The sequence below is a fragment of the Rana temporaria genome, chromosome 4 (assembly GCF_905171775.1).
Source record: "Rana temporaria chromosome 4, aRanTem1.1, whole genome shotgun sequence".
Classification (NCBI taxonomy): Eukaryota; Metazoa; Chordata; class Amphibia; order Anura; family Ranidae; genus Rana; species Rana temporaria.
The window spans coordinates 218,767,962-218,794,823 of NC_053492.1; the positions used below are offsets into that span (position 1 = coordinate 218,767,962).

The 26,862-nt window shown below is 44.7% G+C and overlaps 1 protein-coding gene across 1 annotated transcript in view; it reads left to right on the forward strand.

Moving 5' to 3' along the window:
* Window positions 1–25,853, forward strand: part of BAG2 (BAG cochaperone 2) — a 45,584-nt gene extending 19,731 nt beyond the window's left edge. The window contains exons 2-3 of the mRNA XM_040349884.1: window positions 21,685–21,794; window positions 25,445–25,853. Coding sequence (XP_040205818.1) covers window positions 21,685–21,794; window positions 25,445–25,839 — 505 coding nt within the window. The 3' untranslated portion in view covers window positions 25,840–25,853. The remainder of the gene's footprint in view (window positions 1–21,684; window positions 21,795–25,444) is intronic.
* The last annotated feature ends 1,009 nt before the right edge of the window (window positions 25,854–26,862 follow it).

Here is a 26,862-nt window from a genome sequence, read left to right on the forward strand (position 1 = left end):
GCCTGACTCCAGTACATGTAAACAAAAAAGCAGAAAGCAGGCGCCACTTAGATAAACTGTATAACTTTCATAATAAAAAGCATCAAAGCACTCACTTAGTGGTTACTGTATGTAGGCATATGGAATGTCCATTCGACAGTCGATCTCCGCTTGTGTGGGGGGTTCCTGGAGCTGTAGACGATGGCTATGCTGTGCCGCAATTGAGAGAAGCTGGTTGTCTTTCCGAATGGATGATTTCCGGGTATCGCTGCGGCTGCCAGAAGGAGGGCTGGAACGCAAGCGTAGAGTCTATGCTGGCACGAAGCGTGAGGCGGGATGACGTCAGGACCAGAATGCTACGCGTTTCAGTGCGTGATAAGAGTCACCACGCGCACCTTTCTCAAGAGTCACCGCGCGCACCTTTCTCAAGAGTCACCGCGCGCTCCTTTAAGAGTCACTGCGCGCTACTTTCTCAAGAGTGACCAGGCGCTCCTTTCTCAAGCTTGAATTATTCAAAATAAGAATTAGTTAAAGCGGTGTATCAGCCTAAAAAATAAGTTTCTAGCATGTCATTCAGCATAGTAGCGCGAGCTACAGTATGCCTTTATTTTATTTTTTTTTGGCGCTGTACTCACTGTTTAATCGCGTAGTAAAGTTTCAGACTCCCCGCGGGGAATGGGCATTCCTATGCAGAGGGCTCATGATTGACGGCCGGCTATAGCGCGTCACGCTTCACAAAAATAGCCGGAGTAGGTCTCGGCTCTTCACTGCGCTATACGGCGCCTGCGCACAGACATTGGAGCTGACTGCGCAGGTGCCGTGAAGAGCAAACTCCTATTTCGGCTATTTTCATGAAGCGTGACGCGCCATAGCCGGCCGTCAATCACAAGCCCTCTGCATAGGAACGCCCATTCCCGCGAGGAACCTGAAACTTTACTACGCGATTAAACAGTGAGTACGGCGCCAAAAAAATATATAAAGGCATACTGTAGCTCGCGCTACTATGCTGAATGACATGCTAGAAAAATAAATAAATTTTAGGGAGAACCCCCGCTTTAAACCTACATGTGTTTCCCCCCCCCCCCCCCCCCAACTATTATTTCTTTTATACTGGCTTTTGAAACTTAAAAATACAGCAATTTAAAAATTGGATGAAAGGATTAGCATTGGGAAACACTTTTTAACCACTTAAGGCCCGGACGATTTGGCTGGCCAAAGATCAGAGCACTTTTTTGCAATTCGGCACTGGGTTGCTTTAACTGACAATTGCGCAGTCGTGCGACGTGGCTCCCAGACAAAATTTACATCCTTTTTTTTCCCACAAATAGAGCTTTTTTTGGTGGTATTTAATCACCGCTGCGGTTTTTATTTTTTGCACTATAAACAAAAATAGAGTGACAATTTTGGAAAAAAAAGCAATATTTTTTACTTTTTGCTATAATAAATATTCCCAAAATATATATATAAAAAAAGTTTTTTTCCCTCAGTTTAGGCTGATACGTATTCTTCTACATATTTTTGATAAAAAAATCCCAATAAGCATTTATTGATTGGTTTGCGCAAAAGTTACAGCGTCTACAAAATAGGGGATAGGGGAAAGGTAAGTGCCGAGCGGGGGGGGGTCACTTTACAGGGCACAGCGGCGACATCAATGGGCACAGTGGCGACAATGGGCACAGTGGGGACAATGGGCACAGTGGGGACAATTAAAGGGCACAGCGGCGACAATTAAAGGGCACAGTGGTGACAATTAAAGGGCACAGTGGTGACAATTAAAGGGCACAGTGGTGACAATTGATGGCACAGTGGCTGTGTTTGATGGCATGGCACAGTGACTGCGTTTGATGGCATGGCAGAGTGGTGAAAATTGATGGCACAGTGGCTGCGTTTGATGGCATGGCACAGTGGCTGCGTTTAATGGCATGGCACAGTGGTGACAATTGATGGCACAGTGGCTGTGTTTGATGGCATGGCATAGTGGCTGCGTTTAATGGCATGGCACAGTGGTGCGAATTGATGGCACAGTGGCTGCGTTTAATGGCATGGCACAGTGGTGACAATTGATGGCACAGTGGCTGCGTTTGATGGCATGGCATAGTGGTGACAATTAATGGCACAGTGGCTGCGTTTGATGGCATGGCACAGTGGTGACAATTGATGGCACAGTGGCTGCATTTGATGGGCACAGTGAGGCTGCAATTTTTTTTTTTCGTTTGCGCCCCCCAAAAAATTTTGAGCACCAGCCGCCACTGCTTAAGAGCAATTTGGGTGAAGGGTTGTGAGGGAGACTAGTTAGTGATCTGACATTCATTTGCATTAGGCAGCACTTTAAACTAATTTGCATTGTTTCAATTTCACTTTTTAAAATATAAAGTCTTACAAATGTTGTTTTTAGTCCCAACCCAATAAATAAAAACATTCACAAAACCACTGTTAATTCCCTTGTAGTGCAAAAAGAATACAATGCATATGCAGTTGTAGTTAATGTGCACTAAGGCTGGATTCACACCTGCTTTTTGCATTTTGCAAATTTGTACTAGAGAACGTGTTCCATAGGAAACCATGGTAAATGGATGGTAGTGCAAATCTGCAAACTGCATAGGTGTGAATCCAGCCGAACTGCAAATTCATATTAGAGTGACAGGTGGGGATGTGTGCACTGAACACTGAGAAAGAACGTCAGTTATCTACTAGCACATCTATGCTACATGTATGACTCGTGTACAGTATTTCCAGTCTGTGTGTATGCGATAACAAAGAACAAAATCTTTTTTTTTCCTTCAGCAGACAGGTTTCATTATCTCCATTTCCTTTTTTTCCTGCTTCAATTATTTATTTATTTTTGGGAAGGGAGGTGGAATTTAGAGGTAAACAAGTGAAACAAAAAAAAAAGAATGTCAGATTTCCAAGGCGTGGTACCAATCTATGTCAACCAAAAAAAACAGTTCCCGGCAAAGAATAAATTCACCTCTCCAGTGGCCTGTGCTGCCGGTCTTCACTCCATGGAAGCACCACAGCCTTTCATAGGACACAACAGTAACAAAGTTAGCTTGCAGGCATCTGATGCTTTCGGAAGGGTGGAATGCTGAAGAGCCCTACAGAGGCTGTAGTGCGTCAACGAGGCAAAGATTGGTAGAATAGGCTAACAGAGTTTAATACCTCTCCTTTTGCAGGGAAATGTTTTATGATTTTTCTGGGAGAAGACCGTGTTGCTTTAACTCCAGATAAATTGCTAAATTTATGGTTTAAATACATATATGTGAACTGTTCTCTAGTCTATGCCACATGCTTTGTAATTCTGTTAAAGAGGAAGTAAACCCTCCAAAAAGAAAAAACCCTGCAAGACAAAGGCATAATGAGCTAGTATGCATATGTTATCGGCACATACAGGGGATATCTCCTAAACCATGTAGGTTTAGGAGCTATCCTCATTAGGCTGGGTTCACACTACGATTTTCCCGTCCGTCAGCCGCATACGATTTCAGTATTGAAAACGTACGGGCCCGGACGGGAAAACGTATAGATAGACAATGCATTGCAAATCGTATGCACTCAGATGCATCCGGGTGCGTACGATTTGCTGGCAAAACGTTTTTTAAACGTACGCAAAACCGTGTTCAACCACGGTTTTGCGGCCGTTTTTAAAACAGTATGGCAAACGCATACGTTTTTCTTTAACATTAACGTCAATGGAAAACGCACATATGTGCGGTTCCATACGTTCCCGTCCGTTTCAGCCGCATACGGTTTTTCATATAAATCGTATGCGGCTGACGGACGGGAAAATCGTAGTGTGAACCCAGCCTAAGCTACAGGTAAGCCTTATTATAGGCTTACCTGTAGCATAAAGTTGTAAAATAGGGTTTACAACCACTTTAAAGCAGTACTTCGAGCACCCTCGGCCACCAACCATATGGCACTTGCATCCTTTGGATCCTGGTAGAGTGCAGTGGCATACACAGGTGAACTTCCACACACCCACAAAGACAGGGAAGGTATCTGACTTCCCTGGTAGCAGTCTTTATGTATGTGTGGGAAACCCTGCATGCACACAGAAGGCCAGAAAATCCAGCACATGTGTAGATGGGCTGCAGGGTTCTCTCCTGACTCAAGCCCTGTGGCACATCTCTGCACGCACGGGTGGGGGGTATAAATTCTCTCCTAGGTGCTACTTTGTAACACAAAGTAGTAAAATCTATTTGTAAGAGAGGGATGGGGGAGGAGGCAGGGCAGCAAAACTTGCCCTCTAGGGTGAAGGTCTGCTTTAAACAAGTCTTTTGATTTGCTCATCTGCCATACTGCACATCCAGGAAAATCGCTGATTACCTACGGATTCAGTTTTGTAACTTTCAGGATTATTTTTACATATACAGGTATATGTACAGCAATACCTTGAATTACGAGCATAATTTGTTCCAGAAGCATGCTTGTAATTTGAAGCACTCATATATCAAAGCGAGTTTCCCCATAAGAAACAGTGTAAACTCAGATGATTTGTTCCACAACCACTGCTAGTGTATGCAGTACTGTATGTGGCAATAGGTCCAGGAGCTCTGGTGTATGCAGTACTGTATGTGACCAATGTTTCGGGGTTGCTGGTGTATGCAGTACTTTATGTGGCCATAGGAACGGGGGCGCTGGTGGCTCTCAACGCTTCCTGGAGAACTCAGAGACGCTCAGGAACTGTTGACACTTCTGGGTGCTCCGACGCACGTTATGCCCGCCCCACCCAGCTGGGAGTGTCTCAGAGTTCTCCAGGAAGCGCTGGGAGCCACCAGCGCCCCCGGACCTCTGGCCACATACAGTAATCTATATACCAGAGGCTTTACTACATGGATGAGCACCAGAGTCCTGCTCATCTTGTAAGCCAGCGCTCGCCTATAAAGTAAAAAAAAGTATAGCTGGTCTTGCAAAACGCTTGGATACCACGTTACTCACAAACCAATATATTACTGTATAGCCAAAACTAAAGAAATTTATGAAGTTTCATGATTTCCCAGATGTTTGTGACCAAAACATTTCTCTTCACTGGAAGATTTACCCTCACCTTGTGGGTAGTTGCAGCATGGTGTGGTGGCAGTAAGACTCAGGCCCCGACACGAAACTCGATCGGAGCTGAATTCTGCCGAGAAACCCTGCGTGTGTACACTTTCGGCCGAGGAAGCCGACGAGTTCCTCGTCGAGCCAAATAGAGAACATGTTCTCTATTTCCTCGTTGTTCAATGAGGAAAGTTGGCTCGCCGAGATCCACGGCGGCTTCACACAGAACTCGACGAGCAAAACGATGAGTTTTGCCCGTCGAGTTCCTCGGACGTGTGTACGGGGCCTCAGAGTCTAATTGCAGAAAACAGAACTGTATTGAAATTGAACTTCAGTAATGCACAACAAGCCCGGTGGGAAGGCAATTCACGGGATTAACAGCATTGAGTATTAGCAATAGGTCTCTGGTGTGCTGACAGTGTCTGTCTCGAGGGGCAGAATGCAGCCTGGCTGGTCCATACCCAAGTGGGGAGGCTTCCAGGATGGATGGCCCTGACAGACAGCTAACCTGTCCCTACTCTAGCCATACATGAAATGCATGCCACACCCAGGAGTCCGGGTCATAAATAGACTTTTCTTGACCCAAATTGGCTGCCAAAGTTCCATGTGATGCCAGCATCCAATTTCTGCCTCTCTGTGACCAAGGAGATCATTGAAGCACTTGTCTTTTTTTTTTTTTACTTCCTCCTGCATTGCTGCTGTAGATGTGCTCCGCCTGCAGTGAAGAAAATAGACTGCACCTGCCTACAACTACTTGTTCCCTTAGCATTTGTTGTGCTTGTAGCACCCTCTAGTGTGCTACTAGTATGAAAGTAGGTAAACTATAGTCTGACTCAGGGCTAAGCCTGCATTATTGAATCTGGCTCAGGGTTTACTAAAGTTCAAGGCTTGGTGATTTATATGGGCAGCTCTCTGGTACCTCTGCCCTGGATCTGGAAGATTGGAGAAACTTGTAGAAATTAGTGGGCAGAGGCTTGGGGGGCTGTCCTGCATTGGCAAATCCTCAGGCAATGGGCCAGGCAGGGAACTAAGTGAACCCTTAAATATGGTCATGCCAGCACGAGAGTCGGATGGAAGATGGAGATGAAGTGCTGAGGGGGACTCTTGGTTGCCCTTGAGGGACCGCTGCTGGGGAGGGGCTCTACCTCAGACCGAGGCTCAGGTGGCTGGCCTGGCTTGGAAGGATCCTAAAAGAGAAGTTGGAAGGAGGCTTTCCTGAGAGGCAGCGGAGGACTGTGTGTACTGCAACAAGGGACATAGAAAGGAAGAGACTGCCATAGGTAGCAGGTCTCTCTCTGGAAGATAGTGTTGCATTTAAATCTTCTTTACCTTGCCCTGGGAGATCTCCATAGAGTCAGTCGTGTAGACTGGTGAAGAGAGTCTGTTGGGTAGACTGGTGAAGAGAAGCAGTCAGGCGGACTAGCATTCCTGCCCTGCAAAAGGTAGAGCTGGGATTAGTGTCTGCAAGGGAGCTGGAGGTACTTCAAGAGGCAGTCCACAACCAAATTTGTGCTGCTTATATAAAGGACTGAGAGTTCCTAAACTGTAAGGGGCTTTTGCATGTTTTAAAAGACTCGTAACAAAGAAAAGGCCCCTGCCCCCACCTGTAACTGGCCTTTACAGCAAGGAGTACATGGATGGGCAAATGCATGTGTAGCGCCGGGCTCCCAATGACAAGGGCGCTACTTAAATTTAGGGGGCGTCTAAGCCATAGTTGGGCTCAGACTCTGTGTTTATTCTATTTAAATTTGACTCTGTTCTGGCTGTGGTTGTGCTCGGTAGAAGTTTTCCCTTGTTGCCTGTAGGTGGCGTTACCACTTCAGGCCCATGTTGGAACGCGGGCAAACCATAGTGTGTTAAGTGACCCTTCTCGGGAGCAGCCCAGTGGGAGTGGTGCACCGCTGTGCATGATGGGAGGGGATACTAGAAGGGCAGACACCGTTTTCTGGAGTCCTTCGCCTCGTGGCCCTCCTGGCGCGAGGTGGGTGTGCGTGATTCCAGTCTCTGGACCATGTTGGTCTGAGGCTGTGTTCCTATCAAGTGGTTCTAAAGGGGATCCCAAGCTGTCCATCCAAGTGGAGGAAGCTTTTTAGCGAAGGAAGCGGGGGGGGGGGGACCTTCCCTGGAGGAGACCAAGCAAGGCAATCTGATGTCTCGGGATAGGCTTGGTGACCTCGTTAAGGAAAAGGGATCCACTACGCAAATTGTCTTACAGTCTACCGGATTGGCTTAAAGGCTCTTTGCTGTAAGGCAGGAAGTTCGGGACTTTAAATCCTGTGGCAAAGGATTCCTGACTATCCATTCTGTGTTCTCAGACGGTCTGTGGCAGAGACTGTTTCTATACTGTCCGTGCATCATTCCGGCTGCTAGGCCATGTGAGAGGGGTCTATCCAGGTGAGCAATACCCACTCAGGAGTGAGTGGTGAATACGGGAAATTTGAATACTTTTTGTGCACTCTGTACCGCGTACCTGAACCTTACCCTTCTATCTATACTCTCTACTTCCTTCACAAGTTTTTTGCAGCAAAAATAAAGCCTACAGCTTAAGGTTTTACATCTTGTGTGGACATTGCAATTCCTATAGACTTCCTCCCCTGGACAACGAACTTGGAGGTAGCGTGCAAAACCCAAAATCTAAACCAGTAGCTCCTACGGATGTAGTGCTATACATGAAAGACAAAACCTGAGAAAATTCCAAGCTAAACTTACCAACAAGTCTGCTAACCAACCAAATTAACCTGTCCAACAGTCTGTTATAAACAGGGGTTTTGTTAGCACAGATTTGCAAACGCATGCATAAGCTGCAAGTCCTCGGCAAGGCACCCTGTGTATTGCTTGCAGTCCTACCACTACTAAAATTATGAGTGTATCCAGAGCTTTTTTTCTCAGAAAATAGGTGCAGGAACTCAACAAAGATCCCATTCAGATTTCACAAACAGTAGAAGGGTCTTAAAGGGGCATGAAATACCAGAATTGCATTACATACAGAGCGCAGAGTTCAGGAGGGTTACACACAGAGTGCAGAGCTGTCACTTGTAAACACAGAAACCAGACTTCTGTGTTTACAAGTGATTGTGGTGAACAGGCACCAAAGGGTCTGAGCCAAAGGTGGTGGAACTGAGTTCCCCCAAGTTTCCCCTGAAAAAAAGCCCTGAGTGTATCCACAGTGGTATCACATGCATTCTAATGGATAGATGAGGCGCAGGTGGGCCAGGAGGCAGCCCAGTCCTTCTTAAAGGCACAGGGGGCACACTGGACACCCAGCACATAGCCCAGCCTGTCCCCTGACCAAATTTACACCAGTAACAATGAAAAGGCCCCTGCCTCCACCTATAACTGGCCTTCACAGCAAGCAGCACATGAATGGGAAAACGCATGAAAGACAAAACCAAAGAAAATTCCAAGCTCGACTTACCAACCAGTCTACTAACCAACTGAATCGTAAGTTGAGCTTGGAATTTTCTTTGGTTTTGTCTTTCATGTTTTGAAAAACTGCCAGCACTGAGGAGTGAAGAACTGGAGTTGAATCAGTACATAGGGTGGGAGTTGTCCCTAAGTTTGTTGCTACCAAGTTGGACATCCCCTATTTCCCAAACCTATCCAAGTTTTTACCCTCTAATAAAAAGCATATTGAATAATAAAAAATAGAGCAATCGAAACCTAAAAGGGGTTTTGATTATTCCCTTCTCTATCCAAAATAAAGAAAACAACGAAAAAAACACCTCTACCAAATATGACTAGAGAAACATCTGCTTGACATTAGGACTGTTCATATCCCCAAAGAATTGGTTGATTTAATATCCACCAGAAATATGATCATTTTCTAAGTAGAGCATTGTGGAAAAACAGTGACGGCATTTGGCCTGGTCATGGATTCGGCATCAGTCTGAGTCGCATCGCTCACTGAGCATTATTATTAACTTCTAAGCAGCAAAGCCTAAGATTTTATGCAGTCCTAGGCGTTAATCTGACAAGCCTGCACTGGAGAATTTGTCACCAGCTTCTCTACTGCATGCCATGATTCAAAATCACATAGCATACTTTAGTTAAAGAACAACTCTAACCAGAACAAAGATGTACTTGTATTAGGTGGATTCAGAAAGACTTAGGCTGGCGTATCAGTAGATACGCCAGTCTAAGGGCCCTTTCACACTGGTGCGTTTTTGCGGTAAAAATAGCGCTATTAAAACGCTCATAAAACGCTCCCCATGCCCCCTCCATTGAAATGAATTAAAAACCGCTGTAAAAACGCAGTAAAACCGGAGCATTAAAATTGCGACAAAACACTGCGATTTTACCACGATTTTACCGCGGTTTTAATTAATTTCAATGGAGAGGGGCATGGGGAGCGTTTTAATAGCGCTATGTTTACCGCGAAAACGCGGCAAAAACGCACCAGTGTGAAAGGGCCCTTAGTCTGAATGTGCGCCGGCGCTAATTTAAGCGTATTCTGGTAACCAGATACACTTAAATTAGGCTCAGATACGAGTGGCGTAAGTGTCTTACACCGTCGTATCCTAAAGTGTAATTTTTAGGCTGACCGCTAGGTGGCGCTTCCATTGCGGTCGGCGTAGAATATGTAAATCACTAGATACGCCTATTCACGAACGTACGCCCGGCCGACACAGTACAGATACGCCGTTTACGTAACGCATTATCCGGCCTAAAGTTATTCCATCAAATAGCTGGAATACTAATGTTAAAGCAGTGCTTCTCAATTATTTTCTGTCATGTCCCCCCTAGGAAGAAGAAAACATTTTGCGCCCCCCGCGCGACTGTAAATAGTATCATTTGTCTATAAAATTGTTATAAGTACACCTCTGCATAACACTGTATCCACATATCCCCCCACACAGTATTGCCCTTCTTCACATATACCCCCCACACAGTATTGCCCTTCTTCACATATCCCCCCCCACACAGTATTGCCCTTCTTCACATATCCCCCCACACACAGTATTGCCCTTCTTCACATATCCCCCCACACACAGTATTGCCCTTCTTCACATATCCCCCCACACACAGTATTGCCCTTCTTCACATATCCCCCCCACACAGTATTGCCCCCTTTACATAACCCCATCACATACCCCCCCACAAAGTATTGCCCCCTTTACATGTCCCCCATCACATATCCTGCACACAGTTTCCCCCATCACATAACCCCCCTTTTCCCCCCACAGCACAGCCCCCACTCCTCGTCCTTAACATTTCCATATATTTTTCCTCCCTTCCTCCCTCTCCACTCCTACCTGTAACTTTTCAGCGCGGAGAGCAGGAGGCGGGACATTCGTCAAGTGAAGCCGCAGCAGCACTGGGCGGGGCGAGGAGACTTTTGGGCAAACTGGTGATTGGCTGCTAGGACCGCCTCCTAGCAGCCAATCACCTGCCATCAAACATGACAGGCTGCTACCTCTCTGGTCCCGTCCCCCAGTTCAAAAATGTCCCGCCTCCCGCCGTCCGCTCCTCTAACTAGCGGAGGAGGCTGGGGACAGAAGCGGATACTAAATGGCGCGATCGCCGCGGTCCGGAACGAGCCCCCCTTTATGGAGCCTCGGGCCCCCCCTGGGGGGCGCGCCCCACTATTTGAGAAGCACTGTGTTAAAGGAACACTAAAGGCTCGTTTTTTATTAGATCAATTGATTGCTGTAAGCTAGAGCATTTAAATATCACTTACCTCATTTTTCCTTTTGACCTCCAAAATACAGTAATCCAGGTCTGAAAATGCCATTTCCTGTCACTCCTCTTCTTGCTTTCCACCAGCATCTGAGCCGTGTTGCATGGTGGAAAGCAAAATGTGCTCACCCCCTCCCTATGACTACAGCCCTGCATGAAGATGCTCTCTTATCCCTCACAGGCATGGAGGCTAAGCCTAATGGGAACTGTCGTTCCCATTAGGCCGTGATGTAGCAAGAATGAATGCGCACCGCAAACCAGGAAGTCAGTGAGAATAATGATTCAGGAGTGATGGAGGTGAATAAAACAGCCTGATTTCAACAGGTATCAAACTAGTTATAATGCAAAACATTACTTTTTACTTTATCAGCTACTGTCAGGCCTCGTACACACGACAGAGTTTCTCGGCAGAATTCACCGAGAAACTCGGTCAAAACCCGGATTCTGCCGAGAAACTCTGTCGTCTGTACAGTTTTGGCTCGATGGAGCCGCCGAGGAACTCGACGAGAAAATAGAGAACATGTTCTCTATTTTCTCGTTGTCCGCGTTGCTCTATGGGAGAAGGCGGCCCGCCGAGCTCCTCGGCGGCTTCATCCCAAAACTCGACGAGGAACTCGACGTGCCAAGCACGTCGAGTTCCTCTGTCGTGTGTACGGGGCCTCAGACTTTAATTTAAGAGGAAAATATTTTTGTCTTTACAACCCCTTTAAGTATGGCCGTCGTTCCCGCCCGTTGTATATCCCCGCTGAGCCGGCGGCTGACAGGGCGGTCCCCGCACACTGTGCAGGGACCGACCTGTCTTTCCTCCGCTCTCCCCTATGGGGGGATCAGATGAACACGGACAGTGTGTCCGTGTTCATCCGATCCGCAGACGGAAGAAAAAACAGGGTTTTCTTCCGTCCGCAAAATCGGATCTTTGCAGAGCCGGGTGATTACGGGTGTCAGCGGATGTTTATCCGCTGACACCCGCAATCACATAGGGACCAATGTATGTCCCGTTTTCATCCGCAAACGGATGGATGAAAAAGCAGACATACGGGCCGCATGTCTGAAAGGGGCCTAAAGGAATAGTTCTTTCTACATGAGTAATTGTTTATGTTCTCAGAAGTGATCACTGGGCTAAGCAAACATTTTTTAAATACAAGAATCACGTACAGTAAAACCTTGGTTTGAGAGTAACTTGATTTGAGAGCGTTTTGCAAGACAAGCAAAATGTTTTTATAAATTTTGCCTTGATATACAAGCGATGTCTTGATATAAGAGTAGCGTCATGTCACAACTGAGTATAAAAAAGAAGAGAGTTGCCTCTAAGTGTAGCAATATGGTTACATTCAATGAAGGTGCAACATTTAGCAACTTATTGCTACACTTAGAGGCGCCTCTCTTCTCTTTTATACCCTGTAAAAAAAATGCTTTGATATACAAGTGCTTTGGATTACAAGCATGTTTCTGGAATGAATTATGCTCGCAAACCAAGGTTTTACTGTATATATTTACTTAAAGGGTAATTCCACCTTTTCATCAAAAATGTAAAGATGAACTCCCAACACCCTCTCCAATCCTCCGAATCTTGGTGCAGTTATCTTCTCTGATGATAATCTTCTACAGCCCACATCAGCCCATGTACAAATCTGTACCCTTTAAACTCTGTACACAGCCTGAGGGACTGTGTAGTAGCATAATGCCAGCAATGGATAGCTGTCATTTGTCAGCACAGATACATGACAGTGCTGACCAGTGAGAGTCAGGAGAGAAAACCCTCATTGGTCAACACTGTTGTGTGACAGTACTGATCAATGCGCCATTGTCTGCATTATGCTACTACACAACCTCGGGCTGTGCATGGAATTGAAAAATGTATGGACTGCTACACGGGCAGATGTGGGTGGCAGAAGATTAGTGCCACAGCAGATAGATACGGCAGGGACAGGATTAGAGAGAAGGGTGATGGATAGTGATTTTATACTTTTTGGTGTACAGGTGGAATTACCCTTTAAATCATGGTGTGTTTTATGTATTTCCTCCAGATCTGTGCAAGAATTCAGCATGAAACTTTGCCTCTGTACAGGAGATTTCTGTATTAACGAGGCTGTAAAGTAATAAATCTGACATTACTGTACAAGTGAGATTATAAAAAGGCTTACCTGTAACTGACTATGAAACCGCTTGAACTTGTGCCCTTTAGATACTGGCATTGGCTTAAAGTGTTTGTTAACCCCCCCAAAAATGTGAATCCTGCTCCTTTAACCACTTCAATACCAGGCACTTACGCACCTTCCTGCCCAAGCCAATTTTCAGCTTTCAGCGCCGTCGCAATTTGAATGACAATTGCGCAAATTACATTTTTATCATTTTGTTCACAGAAATGGAGCTTTCTTTTGGTGGTATTTTATCACCTCTGCGATTTTTTTATGTTTTGCGCAACAACTAAAAAAAGACTAAAAGTTTTGAAAAAAAATTAAGTTTTTATTTTTTTCTGTTAATTTTTTTTGTAAATAAGTACGTTTTCTTCTTCAATTACGGGCACTGATATGGCTGCACTGATGGGCACCGATGAGGTGGCACTGATGATGGTCACTGATAGGCGGTACTGATAGGCGGCGCTGGTATGCAGCACTCATAGGCAGCACTGATGGGCACGCATAGGCGGCACTGATGGGCACTCATGGGTGGCACTGATGGGCACTCATGGGTGGCACTGATGGGCACTCATGGGTTGCACTGATGGGAACTTATGGGTGGCACTTATGGGAACTTATGGGTGGCACTGATAGGTGGCACTGAGAGGTGGCACTGATGGACACTGAGGGGTGGCACTGATGATACTGATGGTGGCATTTCTGGGCATCACTTTTTGCCAGTCAGTGCCCATTTGTGGGCACTGATTGGCATTGATTGGGAATATTTTTTAACATGTGGATGGCCTTGGGGTACATACCTGGCCATCCACATGTTGCCCCCTTCCCTGGTGGTCCTGGTGACTTCCCTGGTGGTCCAGTGTGGGTATCCGCAGGGGGCTTCGCTGATAGACAATCAGCGTATACCCATTCTGTCAGGAGAGCCGCTGAACGGCTCTCCTCTACTCACGTTTGTCAGACGCGAGTGAGGAAGAGCGGATTAACGGCTGTTCCTGTTTACATCGTGATCAGCCGTGATTGGACATGACTGATCACGTGGTAAAGAGCTTTCCCCGGAGGTTTTTTACCGAGATCGGAGATGCAGGGTGTCAGACTGACACCCCGCATTACCGATCACCGCGATTTGCGCCCCCATGGAGCGTGTACCAGCATGTTATCCTGCTAGACGTCAATAGACGTCCAGTCAGGATAACAGAACCACTTCCCGGACGTCAATTGTCTATTGACCGGACGGGAAATGGTTAAAGTGAATGTAAAACCTCCATACACCGAGTGAAGAAGTGAACAGCCTCGGATGATACACAGGGATGAACCAAATATACCTACATTGGTTTTACATGTATATCTGCTGTCTTTACATTTATATACTGTTTAGAAAGTTCAGATTTAAGGTTTTAAGTTTTCAGGTTTAACACAGAGTGTGATGTCTGGGCATACAGCCAAGATAGCTAACATTGCTGATTGGAGAAAAGGCAAACACCCCCTCTCATCATAGGCAGAGACTCTCATAGGTGTTTTGTAACAGGGCCAGCTGCCTGCTAATCTATTTATAGAAACCTCCCCCAACAGAAATGTCAGGCTGCTTTTATCTGATGTGTCTGAGAATTTGTCAGGAGTTATTGGGCTGATAATAGAGTAACGGGTCAGGAGAGAGCTACCCTGACTTAGCTCTTTGAAGAGAGATCACAAAAGACTGCAGATATATGTGCCCAGCTCAAATTTCATGAATTGGGTTTAGATCCACTTTAAAGCATTTTATACAGGGCAGTGCTTGCGCTGTGTAATTTGGACCCCTGTAACACCTAAAATACCTGGCTGATCCTGCCAGTTTCTTCCCTATGTAAACTGACCACGATAATCATGGCTGCTGAACCCTGAGACCATAGCCAGTTAACGTGCCCCCACCATCCGCAACCTGCTCGAATGTGTCTGTCTCCTATGTCCCCCCCCCTCCCCTCTCTGCGTGTCACCTACAGAGCATTTTTGCTTGTACATGATTGGATGATGAAATCAGAAGAGCTTCCTCTCATTTAAGATCTTCCCCTCAGATCTACAGTGACCAGGGCAGCCATTAGAAATTTTGGGGCCCCTTACACAGCTTTAGGCTTGCCCCCCCCCCCCCCCCCGGTCCTGACCAGCAACATTTCCATACCAAGTCCCACTCCTCCTCCTTCCCATGTCCTCCTCCTCCTCTTTCTTCAGTCTCATTTTCCAAAATCATGTCTTCCTCTTACAATCTCACCTCCCTCATCCCATGTCGTCTCCTCCTCCTCCATCCCATGTCAGTAGGGCAGTGAACTGTGTCAGTCATTTTTTTATGATTGTTTTTGAGACCCCCCCCCCGGCAGCAGAAAGAAAGTGATAAATCAGCAGAAAGTAATAGTAGCAAAAGCTGATACCTTGGGGCCCGAGTTGTTTCGGGACACCTGGGCCCCTTGGGATGCTCGGGCTCCTTACATGAGTGTGGGATGTACCCCCCTGATGGCGGCCATGACAGTCACTGCACTTCCAAGTGCATTTGCAGTGCACTTGTAGTGCAAAGTGGATTTACCTTTAGTAAATCAACCCCTGTCTTTTCTTCTCTAATGATTTTAATGACATAAAGGCATAACCCGCTTTGTGTACTCATGAGTACGGACATATTGGCGTCAAGAGGAAATCTTGGTCAGCTTGACATGGTATTGGTCCCGAACCATAAGTGACAGGAACACCAAACTTGGGGAGCAACGAGAAGGGACACAGGACTACAACATATCCAATTTTGAGGTCGGCCAGCTTGCCTAGGTAATGAGACTGCCTAAACAGAATAGTAAAATAGTTTATATCTATGTATTTGACCCATTGCCTGGATTTGAGAGGTTTGCCTGGAATTCAACTTTAAAGCCTGTGTTTAGTCACAAATGAAAAAAAAAAAAAAAACAGCACAAGGGACATCACTTACAGTCAGTAGGATGTGTCCCTTATGCTATTGGCTTCCCTATTAGCTGAAATCGTCCTAATCCCAACTCCTGCCACTGTAATCTTCTGCCGCAGCAGGGGTTAATAAAGCAGATGGAGCTGTAACAGGTACTCATCAAGAGTGCCCAACTATGCCTGCCCTTTCTGCCCAGCTCCTCAATTCATAGAGACTGTACTATTGTTTCTATGAGTGAAGAATGGGTGGATGATTGAAAGGTCCGTCACCATCATTTATACACTGTTAGGCCCCTTTCACATGGGGCGGATCAGTAATGATCTGCCCCATGAACCTCCGCTTGCTCAGCGGGGATAGCTCCGTTGATCCCAGCTGAGCCGGCGGATGACAGGGCGGTCCCCCACACTATGCAGGGACCGCCCTGTCTTTTCTTCGCTCTCCCCTATGGGGGGATCGGATGAACACGGACCGTCTGCCCGTGTTCACCCGATCCGATCCGCCAGACGGATGGAAAAGTAGGTTTTTCCTCCGTCACACTTTGGCGGATCGGAGCGGGTCGGATGTCAGCGGGCATGTCACCGCTGACATCAGCGGCTCCATAGAGGAGCACGGAGCGCCCGTTCAGGTCCGCAAAAAAAACTGTCAGGCGGACCTGAACGGTCTGCCCGTGTGAAAGAGCCCTGATGCCCCATACAGACGGTAATTTTTTGTGATGAAAAAAAAATTACGTTTGAAGTGATGAAAAAAAACGACATTTTTGAAACTTCATTTTCAAAAACGATGTAGCATACACACCATCATTTTGAAAAATGATGAACAAAGTGACGGCACTCTAAAGGGGAAGTTCTATTCGCCTTGAGGCTGCTTTTAGCTGGTTACTTGTTAGTAAAAGACGATTCGTGCTTTTTTGTCTGTTACAGCGTGATGAATGTGCTGACTCCATTATGAATGGTAGTTTTACCTCCCGTCTCAAAACTTGCTTCTGGGCATGTGCGGGTTTAAAAACGTCGTTTTGCCCACACACTATCATTTTCATTGACACAAAAAATGACATTTTGAAAAACGACACAAAAAATTCGAGCATGTTCAAATTTTTTTTTGTCATTTTTCAGAAGACATAAAATGACATTTTGCCCACACACGATCATTTTAATTGACATTTTTAAAAATGTCATTTTATTTCATCACAAAAAATGACCGTCTGTACGCGGCATTAGTCATTCACAGAAGCATGTAGTATTTTGGCTTCAATGAAAGGAAGAGGATGGCAGAAATGCCAGGCATAGTTGGGCACTCTTGATTAGAGCCTGTGACAGCTCCTCCATTCTAATAATCAGAGGACAGAATAATTCTACACAAGCAAGACCTCATGCACAAGGAGCTTAACAAACACTGCTTTTGCAGATTCTCAAAAGAGATACGACGGCGCATCTCCAGATACGCCGTCGTATCTATGCGACTGATTCTTAGAATCAGTTACGCATAGATATTCAATAGATCCGACAGGCGTAAGTCTCTTACGCCGTCGGATCTTAACTGCAATTTTTTTTTGCCTGCTAGGTGGCGCTTCTGTCGCGCAGCCGACGCAGTAAAGTTACGATGTTTATGTTAGGCTTTTCCCGGCGTAAAGTTGCCCCTGGGTCTATGAGGCGCAGTCAATGTTAAGTATGGCCGTCGTTCCCGCGTCGAAAATTTAAAAAGTTACGTCGTTTGCGTAAGTCGTCCGTGAATGGTGCTGGACGTAATTTACGTCCACGTCAAAACCAATGACATCCTTGAGACGTCATTTAGAGCAATGCACGCCGGGAAATTTTAGGGACGGCGCATGCGCAGTTCGTTCGGCGCGGGGACACGCTTCATTTAAATGAAACACGCCCCCTACCCGCCGAATTTGAATTCCGCCGGGTGTTTTACGCTACGCCGCCGCAACTTTACAGGCAAGTGCTTTGTGAATAAAGCAGTTGCCTGAAAAACTTGTGGCGGCGTAACGTAAATCAGATACGTTACGCCCGCCCATTTTTACGCCAATCTACCAGAATCTGGCCCTTAGATTTTTTTTTACTAAAGGCAAATCCATTTTGCACTACAAGTGCACTTGGAAGTGCAGTCTCTGTAGATCCGAGGGAAACATGCAAGGAAAATAAAAAACAGCATTTTAGCTTGCACATGATTGGATGATAAAATCAGCAGAGCTTCCCCTCATTTCAGATAATTTCAGATCTTCCTTTTAGATCTACAGCGACTGCACTGTGAAGTGCACTTGTAGTGCAAAGTGAATTTGTCTTTAGTAAATAACCCCCACATCTCTGTGCACACATAAATGTTTACAGGCTGAAGAGTAGAAAAAATGCTAAACGGGCCTAAATGCATCTAAAAGCGTGTGCAATACACTGCTTTAGGTATGTTTTTTAAGCTGCTTTTTCCTGTCAGGAGTAAAGGGCGCTCAAATGAAAAATCAAAGATAGACCTTAAAAACAAAAGAACAGAGGGACAAATTACACTGATGCTAAGTAATGTCCCTTTTGCCACCTGTCTGCATTGCCTTTCAAAACGCAGCCAGCCTCTGTAAAACTCCCAGCTATGCCCTGGTTCACACTAATGCAATGTGGGAAACGCACAAGATTGTCTGCTTTTTCCCTGCATCGCACTGCATAGCAATCGCACAGGTGTCCATGTGATCTGCTACGGGTGTCAATGTTAGATTACCGACACCCCGAAACAGATCCGAAAATGCAGTAAGATTGCTAGAATTGCATTGCATAGGTGTGAACACCATGCAACGCGATTCAGGTACAGGGAAAAAAAGGGGTCCTGCACCATTTCGGTGTGGATGTAATGCGATTTGAGCCATACAAAATGGTAAAAAAACACAAACGAACATACACAACAATGGTAATTAACCACTTACCTAGTACATTTAGTCCTCATGCACCCAGAAAGTTTTTACCCACTTGCTGACCACCCTATAGCACATTTACTGTTACAGGGTGGCCACACTGCAGGATCACGTGCAGGCATATGTCTATATACATGATCCTGCACTTCTGGGTATTGGGCGCGAGTGCACGCTGCTGGTGGTCCGCTCACACTGCAAATCTACACAGCAGGAACTTATCAGCAGGTCCCGTAGACCCGATGTATACTTGGACCCGCTGATCTTTCTGTACACAGGCAGAATGGCGATCTGCCTATGTAAACAAGTCAGTACAGAAGGCAAAGATCCTGTGTTCCTGTAAAGCAGGAACACAGATTGGTGCTTTCCACTATTAAAAGCACCTCCCCCACTACACTGAAACACCAGCTAGGTACACAGTTAACTCTTGTTTGCTCCTGATGTTAACCCCTTCCCAGCCAGTGTCATTAGTACAGTGACAGTAAATATTTTTAGCACTAATCACTGTATTTGTGTCACTGGTCCCCAAAAAAGTGTCAGTTAGGTGTCCGATTTGCCCGCCGCAATATCGCAGTCGCAGTCGCCCCTGTCTGAACCGGCTCTAAGTGTAGCAATAAGTTGCTAAATGTTGTACCTTCATTAAATGTAACCATATTGCTACACTTAGAGGCTCCTCTCTTTTTTTTTTATACTCAGTTGTGACATGACGCTACTCTTATATCAAGACATCGCTTGTATATCAAGGCAAAATGTATTAAAACATTTTGCTTGTCTTGCAAAATGCTCTCATACCAAGGTTTTACTGTAGAATATGCAAATAAATAAATACGTGAGATTTCAAAGAGTATGGAGAAGTGCAAACAGAGGGAATATAATGTATGTGTCACACTGCTGTCGTTATCAAGCAACTAGCACATGGATGAACGTTTATAAGGGAATAAGGATTTACACTCCTGTCACAAAATGGCCTTTCCTGATAAGCAGGAAACAGCTGGCAGCAGCTCAAGGTCAGTTCAGGATAAATAGGTTACAGAGCAAACACCTGTCAGCGGACAACGTTATGTGCTTCCGATACGACTTTTGGCCCCACATTCAGTACAGGAGCTTGTAATATTCAAAGCAAAAAAAAACAAGCAAAAAAAATGTATTGCATTAAAAGGGAAGGTTCATACCAGCAGGAACACATTATGTTTTTTTGTACCAGTGTTGTAATAATATATCACAATTTGTCCCGATACCACTTTTTTGAGACCGAGTACAAGTACCGATACTTTTTTTCAAGTACTGGCCGATACCGAATACCGATACTTTTTTTAATGTCATGTGACAGTGGCTTTTTTTTGGGGGGGGGGGGGGGGGTTTAGTGGATTGTCAGTGTTTTTTTTTTATTTTTTATAATTATTTCAATTTTATTTTTTAAATTATATATTTCAATTTTATTTTTTTATTTTTTTAATCAGCCCTGTTGGGGGGGGGGTTTGGTGAGATATCAGGGGTCTTAACAGACCTCTGTCATCTCCCCTTTAAGACAGAGAAAGGGACTAGGGATACAGATTCCCCAGTCCCTTTCTCAGCAGCCTTAGCTGCGCTGAAAATTAATGGAGAGAAGACAGCCGCTTCTCTTCATTCATAAACTGAAACATTGTAATCACAGTTTACAATGTTTCAGTTATGTGAATGGACAGTCAGTGATTTACCAGCTCCTACCTCCGCTCTCCATCCTGACAGTTCCAGGGGGCGGAGGAGGAGTACGGAGGGGGAGAGAAACACAGATGGGAACACGGAGGGAGACACAAACACCGAGGGGGACACGGAGGGAGACGCAAACACCGAGGGGGACACGGAGGGAGAAGAAAACACAGAGCGGGACACGGAGGGAGAAGAAAACACAGAGCGGGACACGGAGGGAGAGAGACTGCAGCAAAACGGATGGGGGCTGGAGGAGGACACGGGACAGTCAGAGGTGATCGTGTGTGGGGGAGTTACAAGCACCGATTACCGCTGATTTTAAAGCAGCTGAAAGCCACGGGGGGGGGGGGGGGAAGAGAGAAGCGGAGAACTAACCTACCACCAAAGAACAACCCGAAATAAATTCTCCTGCTCCTGACTATTGCAGAGATATCACATGTGTGTATGTTATTTGTTGTTTGTAACCATAGTAGAGCCGAGAAACGGTGCACATTTTGCTTCCTTTTTTTTATTTTTCTAACAAAAACACACTGATACTAATTTGAAAAAAAAAAAACTTTTTAAAATATACTGACCCTTACTTGACCCAAATACTAACCCTGGCACCAACCTAGTTCAAACCTTGATCTAGGTTTTTTGCTTTTATATATATATATAACAAAGGGGCGGGCTTCACAATGACTGGTAGCCAATCACAGCAATCGGGTGACCTGGAATCAGGAGTTCCGGGCTCTCTGTGAGACCCTAGTCTCGTTGTTCGAAGTGCGATGTGTGGCATGCCCACAGCACAAAGGGAGATACCCTAATATGCGGCCCCACGGCAAAAAGCCCAGTGCAGTGGCGCCTTATATTTGTGTTACACTGGCGTCAAGGGGTTAAACCAAAAATGTCATATATTGCAGCTTAGCAATCATTAGATATAGTTGCTGCATCAGTTTTCTTTTTTAGACTTTTTTTTTCCCTGGTGATCATTCGGTTCTTACAGCTCCCTGAGTAGAGAGCTGCTGACTGTCTGTCACCACTCTATGCTCTGCCTCCTTACTCACGAGAGCGCTGGGCTGTGGAGGGGGCAGGAGCGGCCTGCTCAGGTGCTCAGCAGCTCTCTATGAGGCTAAGCCAGGTGCTGGTCCAGGCATGTGGGTAGATCCCTACCCCAGTGTTGCGATCTTGCCTGAGCCTGGACCGGCTCTGTGACGTCAGCAGACAGCGGACTTTAGCCCGCTCTTCTTATTCCTCTTCAATAACTGTCTCTGTATAGTTTCCGTAGCAATGAACCATGTGACATAGGCATATAAAAATAGAACAAATGATGAAGACTTTTAATTTAAAATGCTTGAACTTTTTTCCCTCCCTAGAGTCCAAACCCTGCGTGATTCAGCATCAGCCCTTGAGCTAGAGAAAGAATCTCTCGTAGAACTCATCCACAGTATTCAGAACAGCCAGGATATGAGGAACATCAGTGATGGTAAGTTGTGCTTACAGTTTCACCACTTAAAATTGGCTTATTTATCCATATTTCAGAACAAAAACAAATGCAAAACAAGTGGCCATATAGATGGAGGAAAACCTGTAAGTACAGAAACATGGGAGCTGACATTGGTGACTTGTTTGTGTCCTGAGGGCACTTGGTTCTGCTGAGGTACTAAAGTTCAATCCAAAAAAAAAATGAAAGCAGTGTAAGTGACAGTGTAAACATATATATATATATATATATATATATATACACAGTGAGGAAAATAAGTATTTGAACACCCTGCTATTTTGCAAGTTCTCTCACTTGGAAATAATGGAGGGGTCTGAAATTGTTATCGTAGGTGCATGTCCACTGTGAGAGACATAATCAAAAAAAAAAAATCCAGAAATCACAATGTATGATTTTTTTAACTATTTATTTGTATGATACAGCTGCAAATAAGTATTTGAACACCTGAGAAAATCAATGTTAATATTTGGTACAGTAGCCTTTGTTTGCAATTACAGAGGTCAAACGTTTCTTGTAGTTTTTCACCAGGTTTGCACACACTGGAGGAGGGATTTTGGCCCACTCCTCCACACAGATCTTCTCTAGATCAGTCAGGTTTCTGGGCTGTCGCTGAGAAACACGGAGTTTGAGCTCCCTCCAAAGATTCTCTATTGGGTTTAGGTCTGGAGACTGGCTAGGCCACGCCAGAACCTTGATATGCTTCTTACAGAGCCACTCCTTGGTTATCCTGGCTGTGTGCTTCGGGTCATTGTCATGTTGGAAGACCCAGCCTCGACCCATCTTCAAAGCTCTAACTGAGGGAAGGAGGTTGTTGCCCAAAATCTCACAATACATGGCCCCAGTCATCCTCTCCTTAATACAGTGCAGTCGCCCTGTCCCATGTGCAGAAAAACACCCCCAAAGCATGATGCTACCACCCCCATGCTTCACAGTAGGGATGGTGTTCTTGGGATGGTACTCATCATTCTTCTTCCTCCAAACACGGTTAGTGGAATTATGACCAAAAAGTTCTATTTTGGTCTCATCTGACCACATGACTTTCTTCCATGACTCCTCTGGATCATCCAAATGGTCATTGGCAAACTTAAGACGGGCCTTGACATGTGCTGGTTTAAGCAGGGGAACCTTCCGTGCCATGCATGATTTCAAACCATTACGTCTTAGTTTATTAATAACAGTAACCTTGGAAACGGTGGTCCCAGCTCTTTTCAGGTCATTGACCAGCTCCTCCCGTGTAGTCCTGGGCTGATTTCTCACCTTTCTTAGGATCATTGAGACCCCACGAGGTGAGATTTTGCATGGAGCCCCAGTCCGAGGGAGATTGACAGTCATGTTTAGCTTCTTCCATTTTCTAATGATTGCTCCAACAGTGGACCTTTTTTCACCAAGCTGCTTGGCAATTTCTCCGTAGCCCTTTCCAGCCTTGTGGAGGTGTACAATTTTGTCTCTAGTGTCTTTGGACAGCTCTTTGGTCTTGGCCATGTTAGTAGTTGGATTCTTACTGATTGTATGGGGTGGACAGGTGTCTTTATGCAGCTAATGACCTCAAACAGGTGCATCTAATTTAGGATAATAAATGGAGTGGAGGTGGACATTTTAAAGGCAGACTAACAGGTCTTTGAGGGTCAGAATTCTAGCTGATAGACAGGTGTTCAAATACTTATTTGCAGCTGTATCATACAAATAAATAGTTAAAAAATCATAAATTGTGATTTCTGGATTATTTTTTTTTGATTACGTCTCTCACAGTGGACATGCACCTACGATGACAATTTCAGACCCCTCCATGATTTCCAAGTGGGAGAACTTGCAAAATAGCAGGGTGTTCAAATACTTATTTTCCTCACTGTATATATATTTTTTTAATAAAATAAATAATAATAATAAAAAAATGAAGCACTATTATTCCCCTGTGCTCACGCGCAAATGCGGTAGGTCCTGCACACATATGTAAAAGGTGACTGCACCACACATATGAGGTATTGTCGCAAACGTCAGAGTGAGAGCAATAATTCTAGTGCCAGACCTCCTGTGTAACTGGTAACATGTAAAGGCTTTTAAAATATAACCAAAGGCTTTTAGGTACTGTAAGTTTATTGTTGTTCCAAGGGTGTAAGCAAATATAAAGCATGACATGTTGGATAGCTATTTACTTTGCATAACATCATCTATTATATTTTACCATCTGTTGTACCTATTGTGTATTAGATTGTGTTTTTGTGCACTAAAAGTCATTAAAGTGTATTTTCTTCCAGAAAATTAACATTTGGTAAGTCACTGCACAAATATTGTGTTACATTAAAAATAAAAATTCTCCAGGAACTTTGCTTTCAGAAAATATATAGTGTTTGGGGGTTCCAAGTCATTTTCTAGCAAAACAAATTCCGATTTTGTTCATGTACATAGGTGACAAATGTCAGAATTGGCTGGGTTTTGAAGTGGGTAATGTAAGAACATGGATGTTTTGACTTACTGTAAAATCCTTTTCTCAGAGAACATAAGAGACACGGGTCCCTCCCCTCTCTTCTTTTGATCCACTCATACTATTGCTTTTCTACAAAAATGGAGCATGATGGGAGTGGGAGGGGTCATACTAAGCTGTCTTTACAACTTTGTATGCCAGTGTCCAGGCTCCTAAATGCAGCAGCATAACCCTATGTGCCTGAATTGCTCAATCCGTGTCCCTAAAAATATTTCATAGTAAGTCAAAAATCTTATTTTTTTTTTTTTTTAAATATGAATTTTAAGAACAGTCATAAATTCCACTGGATTTTTTGGGCTGTCCTTGAAATTATGTAAAGTTAGGCCGCATTCACACCTGAGCATAGCGTTTTCAGTCGTTTTTTCCGGCGTTTTGTTGCACGTATTCACACGTTTTGCATACAGCGTTGTCCGACGTTTTTGAACTTCATCGTTTTTTATTTTAGCTAATAGGAAAAATGATCATCTCTTTCATCACTTGTTGCTATGTTTGTAGATTTTTTTTATCTTCTTCCTGGGTGAATGTTCTATTTCATAGAACAGATTAAAGCGACAAAACGCCCGTAGAAACGCTCGTTGTCGCGCTAGACGCTTGAATCGAGCGGTTCTATTAGTTTCTATGGGAATACAAATGCTCAAAAACGCCCAAATCAGCCCGATTCGCGCAACAAAAAAGGGTCCAGAACTTGTTTGAGCTTCAGGCGTTCGGCTTCAGGCGTTTTGGAGTGGAGATGTGAACCATCTTCATTGAGAATAATGGATTTTTTCCCCTCTAGCGTTTTGGAGCTTCATGCTTCAGGCAACAAAACGCTCAGGTGTAAATGCAGCCTTGGCAACACTTCATTGAAATTAGGGTTGCACCGATACGAAGCGGCTGCAAGATAATAAATAAAAATTGTAAAATAAAAAAAACACTGACACAGTCCACACCCCATCAGTAACCATCAGTGCTACTGTCACATGACATTAAAAAAAAGTATTGGTAATCGTTATCGGCGAGTACTTGGGAAAAAAAGTATTGGTCTTAAAGTGGTATTGATGCAACCCTAATTGAAATGTGTTGGCTTGAGATTAACTTCTGATACGTTGATGAAATAAAGACCTTTTCATTTGCATTCAGATTTTCATTTAATATTGGTTTCACTGTATAGGAGAAAGAGAAGAACTAACTTTAACAGCAGAGAGGCTGATGGGTCGTACAGTGACTGTAGAGGTCTGTGTTGAAACCATAAGAAGCCCCCAGCAAGCTTCGTCTCTGAATCTAGCCACCACGATGATTGATGAAATTCTGAAGAAAGTCATGGATAGCATGGAAAATGGAAAGGATCAGCTGGTATCTTTGTATGGAGCGTGCACCTCAGAAGTTCTTTCAGCACCAGTCGATCAGAAATTCCAGTCCGTCATTATTGGATGTGCACTCGAGGACCAAAAGAAAATTAAAAGAAGACTAGAGACCCTTATTAGGAACATTGACAGTTCTGAGAAGTCCATTACACTTCTAGAGAACCAGAAGCATAAATCGGCTATACAGCAAAATAAAATCTAATGTACATTTGGCAACTTGTTTTTGTTCATGGTGCACGATATTGTAGATTTAGAACCAGGTTTGCATGTCTTTAAATGTTTTCCTGTAAAAAGCTCTGTGTGTTTTTTTATATAACACCTTATCAATGAAGAAGCCATTTTACTAGAACTATTCAAATATTAATTTGGGTGATTATTTTCTGTTTTCATGGCTTTTCTTTAAAAAGGTGAAGCAGATCAAGTGTATATTATCAGTTTTGCTATATTAGAACACATGCCTGTGGTTTAGCATGTCTCAGAACATTTGCTTTTATTAATTAGGTGAAATAAATGCATATCTAATGTATGGATAAATTCTGGCCTCAAAACAATTACCCAATCAGTTGCCATTGCAATAGGTAACATATGCTGTAACACTGATGTAATAATACTTTGCCTGTTTCATTCTTGTCAGTTGTCCATCTAGAATGGGAAGAAATACACCAGCATTCTTCAACACAAGGACATTGAGTGAACTTTCACACTGAGGCGTCAGCCGTAAAGCGCCACTATTTTTAGCGGCACTTTACTGTCATTATAGCAGCGCTTTTCGGCCGCTAGGGGATGCTTTTGACCCCTGCTAGCGGCCGAAAAACGATTAAAGGTGCCGGCAAAGCGCCCTGCCCATTGATTTCAATGGCTAGGGGCTCTTTAGGAGCGGTGTGTACCCCACTCCTAAAATGCCTCAACGATGGACTTTTTTTTTTTTTTGTCCTGCCAGCACACCGCTCCAGTGTGTAAGCAGAGGCGCTTTGCAGGCGCTATTTTTAACGTTATATCGCCTGTAAAGTGCCTCAGTGCGAAGGTACCCTGATGCCTCATACACCCTTACAGCTTTCCCGGCTGACTTTTTACCACCGGGAAACCTGAAGGGAAAGCCGAGAACCTGCTATGCAGCTTTTTTTGCCCCCTACACATGGCCGGTTTTCCTGGCAGGAAAACTGCCATGACAGTTTTGGCCGGGCAACCCAGCCATGTGTATGCTCCACCGCAGTGTTTGCCATAG